Source organism: Ovis aries, chromosome 4 (assembly GCF_016772045.2).
Source record: "Ovis aries strain OAR_USU_Benz2616 breed Rambouillet chromosome 4, ARS-UI_Ramb_v3.0, whole genome shotgun sequence".
Taxonomy (NCBI): Eukaryota; Metazoa; Chordata; class Mammalia; order Artiodactyla; family Bovidae; genus Ovis; species Ovis aries.
The window spans coordinates 94233194-94245400 of NC_056057.1; the positions used below are offsets into that span (position 1 = coordinate 94233194).

The 12207-nt window shown below is 44.2% G+C and overlaps 1 protein-coding gene across 2 annotated transcripts in view; it reads right to left on the reverse strand.

The window, feature by feature from the left end:
- RBM28 (RNA binding motif protein 28) overlaps positions 1–8220 on the reverse strand; it is a 34867-nt gene extending 26647 nt beyond the window's left edge. For both annotated transcript variants that reach the window (XM_012177093.5, XM_004008039.5), the window contains exons 1-8: positions 7992–8220; positions 4148–4306; positions 3756–3850; positions 3247–3322; positions 2736–2828; positions 1873–1944; positions 1078–1237; positions 767–909 (exon numbers count right to left, since the gene is read on the reverse strand). In XM_012177093.5, the coding sequence (XP_012032483.3) occupies positions 767–909; positions 1078–1237; positions 1873–1944; positions 2736–2828; positions 3247–3322; positions 3756–3850; positions 4148–4306; positions 7992–8109 (916 nt within the window). In that variant the 5' untranslated portion in view covers positions 8110–8220. The remainder of the gene's footprint in view (positions 1–766; positions 910–1077; positions 1238–1872; positions 1945–2735; positions 2829–3246; positions 3323–3755; positions 3851–4147; positions 4307–7991) is intronic.
- Between the last annotated feature and the right edge of the window lie 3987 nt (positions 8221–12207).

Consider the following 12207-nt stretch of genomic DNA (forward strand, 5'->3'; position numbering starts at 1 on the left):
AACTGGACATGGAGCAACAGACTGGTTCCAAATAGGAAAAGGAGTACGTCAGTGATTCAAGTACCTCTGATTTTGAGTAGCATATACTAAGCTGAGTTTCTGGGGTCTGCTAACACTGTGGTTGTTGTTTTAGTAACTATGTCGTGTCTGACTCTTTTGCAACCCTAAGAGCTGCAGCCCACCAGGCTCCTCTGTCCATGGGATTTCCCAGGCAAGAATACTGGAATAGGTTGCCATTTCCTTCTCCACTGGTAATACTGTAGATACTTCAAATAATATCTCTTGATCACTGAGGGGAAAAAACACCCTCTTTGGGTTTTCAAATCTACTTCATAGAATTTGTTGTTTACAGACAACAGCAAGAATGGAAAAATACAGCAGGGATGGGAAAATGAGTTTGTCACATTTAATAGAATGTAATTTTAGTACAAAAACAAAATAATTAGATTAATGAAGGAGGACCTACTTTGGTGGCAGGATGCAATATCCTATTTATCCAGTTATTCATTCAACATGGATAATTCAGAGAGAGAGAGAGAGGCAAGACCTCAGCAGTAAGCTAGGTTTTAAATTCCCTAAGAATCTTAATCCTCAAAACCACTCCAAACTCATTTAAAAAACAAAAAATATCTTTAGAAGAAAGGAATATAAAGGTTTCACTTTCAGCATTTAAACAAGTTTGACAAAGAGGCCTGAGTGGAACTGATGCCCATTTCTCAGTAAACTATTTCAAATTTAAAGGTGTCTACAAAAAGTCCAGGCAAACCTTCCTCCTCTTGCTCTTCACTGCTGGTATCACTCTGAGCCAGGTCCTCTCCACCATCAATACTATCTCTTTCCTCCAGGTCGCCGTCGTCATCAGAATGCTCCTCGTCACTGCTTTCTGCAGGTGCTGGCTTCTTGACTGCCCTGCAATGGCACAGATCAGAACTGAGGTTCTGGGTTGAGAGGGGGCCCTATCCAACTTCACCACTCATGCCAATTCTTCAATGTTCGGGCCAGGGAAAGATACCATCTTCCTCTTAGGGACAGTCCTAAATCTTCCTCTGTTGTCTCAGAACACACTGAGCCACTTACCTCTTGTGAATCTGTACAGGCTTGGGCAGCTTTGATCCTTTATCCTCCTCCTCCTCATCATCATAATCACTCCCATTCTCCTCCTCCTCCATATCCTCTTCTTCCCTGCCATTCTCTTGACCCAATTCCTGATGTTCAGGTTCAGGCCTCTTCTCCTCACCTTCATAGTCAATAAAGAAAGTTAGGAATTCATCAGGTATCCAAAACAAGGTCATTTAAACAAGAGTTCCTAACACTCCAAGTTACTGGTTCCTATAGTCTTACAGACCCTCATATATTTTTCTTACTCTACCCAACAGGAGAAAGTATGAGGGGAAAAAAAAAAAGCAAAAAACAAACAACAAAAACCCCTCATCCCTGAGGTTTCCTTCAGGCTGTTCCATTCATCAGAAGTCTTAAGGTTAACCTGGCTCAGCAACTGAGCCTCTGCAAACAGTCCACCACTGTGTGCCATGGCCAGCACAGGAAACACTCTGGAGCCCAGCCATGAGCTTTAACCTCTGTGAGTTCTGTTCTCTGAGCTCCTGATGGCTTAAAAGCCAATTGTTTTCTAAATAAAACTCAAGTCTTAAGCTTCCCTATTTATAATGTTCCATTACTCTGTATTATGAAAGCTGGGAAAGGACAGCAAATAGTAGGGATAATGAACTTGGGCTCCACTACTCACATCCACATCGAGGAGTGAGCTTAGACTCAAAAAGTCCTGTTTTGGGACCAGATCACCAGATGATACAATGCGGACTGACACACAGTTAGGACACACAGCCCCTCCTACCCAACACCACTGCATCTTACCTGGGACAGAAGTAGACTGTGTATTTTTATATTTATCCTTTGCCACAGCCCAATCCACAGCCACTGTCCGCCCTGTCAGACACAAAAGTAGCATCAGAAAGGCGTTCTTCTCTTTAACATTCCTATTTCCTATAAACAACTTCCTAGTCATCAAAGACAGTAATGGAACCAAAGGAGGCAGATAAACTGCAGATTCAGAGGCTGTTGGTCCTAAAACAAAACTCCTGATAGGTGTCTATTTTTTAACCCTTAACCATTTTTTTAATCAATGAACAGAAGTTTTGCCTTTCTACATAGTCACTACACCTGGAATAAAATATAGACTAAAAAAAATAAAGCATTAGTACAGTGCTTCTAGTTAGATCAAGTTTCTAGTTATATTAGCAAGAGGGAAAACAGACATTATGGAATAATCTGCACATTACTCAGAAGTTAGGAAGTCTCCAATCCCTTCTTTAGGCATAGTACCTGGTAAATTAATACCCAGAGTAACCTCAAGGTCAGTTTAGGAGCCCACGTATGCTGAATAGGGATCATAATCAAGAAGGAAGAATGTGCTAATCCCACAACCGCTAGACAGCAATCTGCCTGTATATTAATAATTATTTCAGCAACGGTTTTTCATTAAGAGATTTAAAGGACACTCATCACCGAAAAAAGAAAAAGAGAAGGCTGGGAAGGGTCCTGTCAAGGTTAACCCTAAGATCAAGTCCTAAGAACAGTTCACCAAAGCAGCTTCTATATTAGCAGTGAAACTCTCAACAAGGCAAACACCTTTCGGAAGTGTAGAAAGCAGGTTACTGTGTTAATCTGCATGAACACCAGAAATATCTGAGTCGATAGCATGGGCACAGAAATCTTACCTTTTATCTCTTTCATGTTCATGCCTTTGAGAGCCTTTCCTGCTTCTAGGAGGTTTTTGAACTGAACAAAAGCAAAACCACGCATCTTTCCATCTGTGTGCAAACATAACAAAGAAATTAGAGGTAGCAGGAGGAACCAACAGACACTAAAAAGGACTATACAGCAACCTGGACTGGCGAGAAGGCTCAAATCCTGCCAGCCAGTCAGCCCCCTGCCCAAAGCAAGAGCCTTTATCCTGCTGACGTTAGCCTGACACAGGCTCAGGAGAGCAATGCATTTAACTCCTCTTCTAAAAGGAGTTCTGATCGAACTAAAAACACCATCCGGGGAATAAACATTGTTCTGTGTCAAGCACTATACTTACATATATATATCATATCATCTGGGGCTTGGAGATTATGACCCAAAACTTATATTTCTATTTCAAATAGTGCTTAGTTGAAAGGTGACATGGAAAAACACCATTATGTAAAATAATCTAATCCACACAAAATAAAGCTTGGCAGGTACCTGGTTTCCTGGGGATATTTACTTCCAGGATAGTTCCAAATTGAGAAAATACTGTCTTCAAGTCATCTTCTGAGCACTGAAGCAGAAAGTGAGAAAGAAAGAGATGTTATCACAGCAAATAAATATAAAACATCAACTATTAAATTAGTTCACTGGGAAGAGCTTGAGTATTTTTACTCCTTTTAAAATTTTGAGACTAGGACATCAAACATTCCCAAGTAGCGGACATTGTGCTTTGTACCCAAAAGGTAAAAAGGACAGACATGAGAGAGCTTGTCCTCCTTTCCCAATCTTAGCAGTAGTTTCTGCAAAAGGAAGACATCTTCATGCTTTCTGTCCTCAATAAATTCTTGTTTATACAGGCCCATTTTCTGAATTCAATGCTGCTAAAATTCATTCCCAGGAGGAATGAAGCCCAATTATACCACCTTGGTAGGGAGTTCAACCAGCAAGCAGGCCTTGGCTCCAAGAGCCTTCAGAACACTCACTGTTAGTTTTCTCTCTCTCACCTTAAAGCTCAGGTTTCGAATAATTAATCTGGCTTTCTTATCTGCCACTTTGGCTTTTTTAGGCTTCAGCTCCTTCTTTGGGGACTCTGAATTTTCTGAAAAATAACAGGCAATGAAGTAAGTCTGTGATCCTCTCAGCCCAGAATATCACAGGAAAGAAGTACTAGCAACAGAAGGCATTTATCACAGGGTTATGTACGGCAATGCCCAGCAACACCAGGTTTTCCAAACTCATAAGTAAACAAAAGACTAAAATGAGTAACAAAACACCCTGGATGATTCTGGACATCAAGAGAAAATTCAGGAAGCTTTTAAGTCTAGATGCCAGCCCCAGCCAATCCACTGCCCCCTCAATCCTGGGGGAAAACTCCTTTCAGTTACTAGAAACTCACCAGTTTTCCCCTTTTCCTTGGACTTATTTCTCAGTTTTTTCTTGGCAACAGTCACGTTGATCTTGCGGCCTTCAAAGGTGGTAATCTCCTTGAGGGCCCTCTGAACGTCCTCCAGCATAGAAAAAGTGACATAGCCGAAGCCTCGACATGCCTTACTCCCTGGAACAGTATGGGGGGGAGGGGTTAACAGTAAGCCAAGATCTCTAAACCAGTAAACTCTCACAGCCCTAAACTGGCAGATATACAACCAGGCCAGCCAGTTATCAGTTGGCCAAAGTTCTGAAGAGGGAAAGAGACAAGATTAACATGAGAGCCCCTCGCCCCCCATCTCCTTTTTCCTCAAAATCTGTTAGGCTTCCTCTTCTAATGTGGTGTCTTGGCTGTTACCTCCCTTTCTTCCATCTTTCCTGGCAATCTCAAGAATATGGAGGACCCATAATATGCATTACACCTCCAAAGAAGATCTCAGCATCACACAGAACAAAACATCACCAGAGAAGGTAGGAAAGATAAGGATGGTAACTTCAAAAACTACAATGAAATAATTCAGTTACCCCTCCTCAGAAAAGAGGACAGATCAGCAATGAATGGTGGGGGCCCTGAGAAAAGAACCTCAAACAATAAACACTGCTTCAGGAGCCTGCAGATACTATTACTGTTATTACCAAGCCTTAGAAATCAATATCAAATTAAACCTTTCCAAAGCAGCTGAAAATCTCTTATCTCATTTTGTCAGAACATACCAAGAAGGGAAAAGCCAATATTATGATCGCTTTTTTCCAAAGGAATTATTGAAGATGAACAGTTGCAAATGTCAGCTGTAACCCACCTTTGCCCTTTCTGGTATGCTTTTTTTTTTTTTTAGTTTAATATTTTTGTGTAGTAAGATTTTAAGTAATTTATTGCATCAAAAAAGAAAAAGACAGACCAAGCAGTCTGCCTATTACCTGAAAACGAAACAAAACTCCACACGCTCTCCTTTACGACTACACACTAACCTGCTTTAGGATGCAAGCCTTCTAACACAGGACGCTGAGCCACGTACACTGGTTAAAGTTGACACCTGGCACTAGGAAAGCATACTATATTTCTTTATCCTTGAAACTCCTTCTCACAAAAGCCTACCCACTCACCTTTCAGAAAACAAGAACAAGAAAAATCAGGGCCCCTCCTGATCAGCACAACCAAAAATAAAAAGCAGCTGAAACGTGAAGGAGTTCGCTGACAAAATAAAAGCATGTGCTCACAAAAACACCACTGTTACAAACAATTACAACAATACTGTGAAATTATTCCCATCTTAAAGAGGGTAAGTGGCACGTTCAAGTCACCACTACTGGTAAGATCTCATCCGCCACCCCCTCTCTCCCATCCTTTGAAGTGGAGTACTCAATACATTTGGCTGTCTAGACAGGAAAGCAGGTTTTTTATTGTTGCTGTTTAAAAGGAATAGGAGCTTTTGTTAAAGATGCTGACTATGTACACAGCTACAGGTAAGGTTACACGAAGCCTATATTCTCAGGACCCAAAGGAGAATTCCTATTCAAAGGCCTGCTCTTCCCTGGAATACAACCAACCATTGTAGAGCAGTGTTTCTCAGACTGGTTTGGTGACCCACAGTAACAAATGTAATTTACAGTGGACCCAGTTGTTTATATACTGAAAAAAAAAAAAAGTCTTATGAAAACTTCTCCTTTACCATATATAGATATACTCCTATTTCATTAAAAAAACAACAACAACAACAACAAACTCAAGTCATGAGCCACGCAAGACCCACAAATGGACAATGATCTGCCGTTTAAGAAACACTGCTGTACAGCACTCTCATTCTCTCATTTGCCCGGTATCTATACTTAAAATGATAAAGGCCCCAGCTGTGTGTATAGCAATCAGAGCCATGTCAATGATCTTAAATCTAATTTCTGTTACTAAGAAAACAGAAGATAATGATGGCATGATTATTAGCGCACTGTTAGCCTGCCTACTCACACACTCTGGTACCATGGGGGGAAAGAGGGGTACCCAAGATATTACTTCAAACCAGTTGCTAGCCTGAAAGGCAAGAAGGCAGCCACCTACTGCAACAGATTGATGACTTGGAAGGAAGCTAAATTTGTGTTCTGGGCAACATCAGGTGTCATGTAATACAGTCTAAGTAAGAAGAAGAAATGCTTCTACAATTAAAATCCTTACAATTCTTACTCATTCTAACACATGCTAACCCTCCTTCATAGTGATGCCATGAATATCATATACAATGAGAGGCATATGGCAGTATTCCACAAGTCAGTAAATACCTCCCACGGCTCAAGTCAAAACCCTTGGAGTCAGACTTGACACTTTTTTTCTCAGACCCCAAATCTGATCCATATTCCAATCATGTTTTACCTTCTTCGCTGCTAGAGCACATGGTCCAACCCCATGACCTTTCACCTGGATTACCACAAGAGCCTAATACCTGGTCTCCTGGCTCCTGTCCTATTCTCAACGGCCTATTCTCAGCATGGCTGCCTCAGAGAATCTTTCAAAATGCAAGGTAGATCATATTCACGGCTCCCTGCTCAAAATTAGTGGTTTCCTATCTCAGAGTAAAAGTCAAAGTCCTTTTGATGGCCTGTAAGATCCTACATGATCTGGAAGGACCAGGTGGCATCTGCTAATTCTCTTTCCTTCACTCAGTGCACTCCAGTAACCCTGGTCTCGTCTATATTCCTCCAATATACTACACACACTCCTCTTCAGTATCCTTGAGCTCCCTCTGCCTAGGCTGTTCCTCGCACTGAGAAACCCAAGTTCACTCTCTCACATCAGTAAGGTTTCCCCTGTCTATTCTTCACTCTTCTACAGCTTCCCCACCACCACCACACACACTACAGAGACTCCCTTTCTTTCTTCCCTGACTTATGTTTCTCCTCAATATCTATCACCATCGTCACTATGTATTTTGCTCATTGCCCATCTTCCACATTCTGAATTTGGTCTGTGCACTACTGTATCCCGAGGACCTACAACAGTTGCCTGGAACCTAGTATAAACATCCAATTAATATTTACGGAATACATAAATGGGGGAATGAATAACATATTGGTTAAGAGCTCCGGGTCTGGTGATCAAATTCTGAATCCAATTCTTACTAGCAATACGAACTTAAGCTGAAGTTACTAAATTTCTCTAAGCCCTAGATTTCTCATCTGTAAAATAGAGTTTACTCTCGACTCAAAAAAAGACTGATGGGGAAATTAAAGGAGCTTACAGATGAAAGTCCTCTTGCCTGGAAAATCCCACGGGCAGAGGTGCCTGGTAGGCTGCAGTCCATGGGGTCGCACAGAGTCGGACACGATTGAAGAGACTTAGCAGCAGCAGCACAGATGAAACTCAAGCACCGTACCCGGCAATCAGCTGCTTCTCAGTAAGTCTTAGTGGTGTTTTACCAAGTTCAGTTCAGTTCAGTCGCCCAGTCGTGTCTGACTCTTTGCAACCCCATGGACTGGAGCACGCCAGGCCTCCCTGTCCATCACTCTGTCCATCACGTTTATTAAGTTATTCACTAATAAATCAGATCTTGTATGTGAGCGCGAATGATAAACAGGAGCCTGGTGGGCTACAGTCCATGGGGTCGCAAAGAGTCGGACACGACTGAGCGACTTAACATAAACTTAAGGGGCTGACTTGACTTTCAGAAACGGCTCCTATGGATTTATCTAGTGTAGAGACCGTTTGGAAAAAAATTCAACTTCCAAGGCCTTTCATTTAAGGGCTCACTTAAGGCTGGGAGAATGTCCTCTGCCTCCATCCGGCTCCCAGGAACCCCAACTCTGTTCTCGATCGCCCCGCCCCCTACCTTTTTCAGTCACCACGAAGCACTGCTTGACCGGCCCCACCTGACTGAATAGTTCCTCCAGTTGCTCGCTGCGAGCCGAGGGCGGGAGGCGGCCCACAAACAGGGTTAGTCCGGCCATGAGGCCGAGAAACGCGTACGCAAGGTCGCGCACGCGAGTCAACTAACTGGCTTTAGTAAGCGGACCACGCTTACTAAAGTTGCCGTGAGACTCCGGAAGTGCGCGTCACTCAAAAGAGTCCGGAGGAAGACGTCGTAGAAAGGGAAAAACCATTCCGGAAAGGAAGAAAAATCGTGCCCCCTGAGGGCGGAGCTTCTTGAGCGAGGCTCCACCCCCTAACCCAAGTACCGCCCCCGCCTCTGTAGGGAAATTTGGCTTGGCTTAGTTTCTAGGCTTATTACAATCTAACCTGCTGGGGATCGATACCAAACTCAGCAGGGCAGGCCAGAGAAGCTGTTTTTGCTCTGGGTCAACAGGATCTGACATACAGTGGATGTTTAATAAATATTTTCTAAACTGCCTGTGTTCCAGGATCCAGGAACACCCAGATTACATGCATAAAACACAGCCATAATGCAAGTCAACACAAGTCATATATCATTCGAACAAATCTCCAGTTCTCAGAGAATATGAGACATCTGTCACACTTTAACAGATAACTGTATCTGTGCCTTTAACACTTCGCTGACAAATTATAGCTATTAAGGTTCAAATAGGCACACAGGTCACACATAATCATTCTTTCAAAAAATATTTACTGAGCTCCTACCATGTGCCAGGCACTAAAGATAAAATTGATGAGCTAAAAAAAGACAGGGCTCCTGCCTTCATGGAGAATAGTCTTGTGGAGATAGACAAACATCAGTACAAAAAAAACTTACAAGTAAACCAAAGCCTGCACCATGCAAGATCACAAGAGAACACACCCCGAACAAGCAATACATCCAGATTACACAGACCTAGAACCCAGGTCTTCCCAGAGACAGCTTTCCTCAGGTCAGCTTATTAGATGGACCCAAGGCTGTGTAATCTCACTGGCCAGGAGATCTGGGTGCTCCTGGATCCTGGAACACAGACAGTGTTTGCTACCCCATTGGGTTCAGGAACTGACCTGTGTGCAAGACTGCAGCACCCTGCAGAATATTTGTACAGAACAAAAGTACCCAATGTGATTTTTTAGTAATTACTTTTAAACGGTATAACCTGAACACAGGGCAGGTAGAACATTCAAAAAGTACAAAAGGTACAGTGAAAAGGTTTCCCTTTCTCCTCAAACCCCATCTACTTTCCACACATTTTGGATTGGTGGATAACTGGTTGATAGCGATGAGGGGAAAGGGAAAATGTTTAACATTAGATTTATGAAACCCTAACTTGAAGTATTTTATGCTTAAAAGAAAATGCCACAGTTACTTTTAAACACATAACTCAGCAGAGGAAGTATTGAAATATGAATCAGATTTATAAGGGCATGGGTTAATTCCATCCAGGATAAACAGAGACAAATAGACAAAGGAAACTGAACACTTTGAATAAAGTTGATTTGGAACTCCACATTTCTCCTTTATTTTCTCCTCCTCTCCTGCCCCCTCACCACCTTAGAAATAAACATTTCATACCCAGAGTCTAAGTTACAAGCGTCAGGGCCCTAGCTGTGGGGACACCTTCCCAGTCCTGGCTGCAGTGTGCACTGGGGAAAGAATCCTGAGAAGGCTGCTCCAGCATCCCTTTGGGACACCCTCTACAGTGTTAAGTTGGAGATGCTTTGGACCCAGACCTTCCCTACAGAACACAAAGAAATTGTGGTCCTGTGCCCATCAGAGGGCAGCAGCCACCCACAGTGCAGAGGAGCTCCATGCCCCTAGAGAAGGAAAACAGTGCAGCTGACCCTTTGTACTCTTCCCGACTTTCACAACTGGCTCCCCATCTCAGTCTCCCAGCCTCAGCCGCATCTCCTCCTATCCACTCATATCAGCAAGGCCATGCGGTTCTTCAATCAGGAATATTTGCTCATTCATCTATCCAGGACACATGCAGGGTTCTTTATTAAATAGCAGGAGTCGTGGTACCCTGCACCACATCAGCAATGTGGCTTCCAGGGGAAATAAACTGCTGGACTCTCTCTCATCCATCACTTGCAGCAGCCTGGAAAGGAAGTAGGAGAGGGCTGGGCTGTACTCAGCCAGCCTCTCCCAAGCTCCATCCTTTTGGCTCCATTCCTGCTTGCAAGCTAAACATTCTTATAATACTGCATACTTCTCATTCTTAGCACTTTTCACACTATATTTAATTATTTGTGTTATTGGAATTACTTATATGATGTGCTCTTTAATGTCTGCTTTCTCCCAAAGAGCTTCAGCTTCACGACCTCAGGATTGTTGTCCACCTGCTGCTGCTGCTGCTGCTGCTGCTAAGCCGCTTCAGTCGCGTCTGACTCTGTGCGACCCGATAGACAGCAGCCCACTAGGCTCCCCCAGCCCTGGGATTCTCCAGGTGAGAACACTGGAGTGGGTCGCCATTTCCTTCTCCAATGCGTGAAAGTGAAAAGGTAAAGTGAAGTTGCTCAGTCATGTCCGACCCTCAGCGACCCCATGGACTGCAGCCCACCAGGCTCCTCTGCCCATGGGATCTTCCAGGAAAGAGCACTGGAGTAGGGTGCCATCACCTTCTCCGGTTGTTCACCTAGGTCACCTTTTTACTCCCAGCATCAAAGCACACTGTAAGAACTCAATAAAGTGTTTTGAAGAGATTGAATGAATGAAGATGAGTTTGTCTCTCAGTCTTCTGTAGCACTAAGAACTGGAACTGAGGGTGTATATAGTACATCCTGGTCTACCCAGGCTCTTCTGGGAAACTGCTTTGGGTTAGGAAGGGCTGAGGCATGAGATAAAAGGGAAGGGCTGTCTCACCAAAGCCTCTGCCTCTTGATCAAGTCAAAGGGCTTAGGCGATTCCCACTGAGGAAAATCAAAGAAGTGATGGAGTTGATGTACACCAAGCTCTATTCCCCCACCCCACTCCCAACTCACCAGCCCCATTCAGAATGTCCAGACAGAAAAGGAGCCTCTGTGTGTGTGTGTGTGTGTGTGTGTGTGTGAGAGAGAGAGAGAGAGAGAGAGAGAGAGTGACTGGAGGTACATGGGTCTTGGACTGCTTTGCTGGGAGGTGTGTACCTGAACTCAAGGACCCATAGTGGGAAGAGTGAGTGAGAGCAGCTGGCAAGCATTACAATGAGGAAGAGACAGCAGAGAGGAGCTGAGTGTGAGCAGAGGCAGATGGAGGTGTACGTGGGGAAGAAAAGAAACAATTTCTCAGAGCAGCAAGCACTCCTTCCATGACACAAAGCAGCTCTGAGGCTGGGGCCGCTACAGCCACTACGACACCAGTGAGAAATGCCTGTAATTAGGAGGATGGCAGTTCTCTGGGCCTCATCCCAGAGTGACGATGCAGCAGGAATTTCTGAGCCAAGCTGAGCCAGGTGATGAAGAAGACACAGTCAGAACCACTCAGGTCCCATCCCTCAGCGGTGCCTGCCCTATCCTCCTCTCCTTTTCTTCCCTACTATGACCCTCACTTACTGCCCTTCTCCTTCTGAGGTTCCAAGCCCTGGATGCTCCTTTCAGCCAAGACAGAGCTTCAGGGGCGAGCTGAGCAGTGCTGTAATTCTTCCACTAGAGCATTAGACCTGGTCTGGTAAGCGCCCCACCCCCTCCCAGCCTGCTTCCCTCTTGGCTCCCTTGCTTCCCTTCTCAAATCCTCATGAGCTGATGGGCAGAGTTGGAAGAAAAAACCATTCCTATTCCTGTTTTTCCACTTCAAGCCTAGTATGTGTGCCCCTGTGGGCCTCCCTGTGATGTGCAGGACATCTGCCAAAACACTGCCAGAATTTCGTTCTAAAATCTACAGCTCTGTTTTAGTGCCACTCTGAACTTACTGCATTTGAGCCAAATGACAAATGCACACTGCAGCGCTCAGAGCCAAATGCCCTGGACAAGGGAGGGATTAGAATGCCTGGTGGCTGGATGTATTCCTGGGTCTCTGCACTGTGAGCTCTGCTTTGATGGGTAGGATGGTGCTGGGGCTTGGGGAAGACAGGCTTTCCCCAGGGAGGCTCTGCACCTGTGGGAGATGAATGTTCTCCAGGGAAGAGGGTTGTGAGTGCAGACTTGAAGAGGTCCTGTTGGTAGATGGAGCCAGCAATTTCTTCTGTGAATCCAAA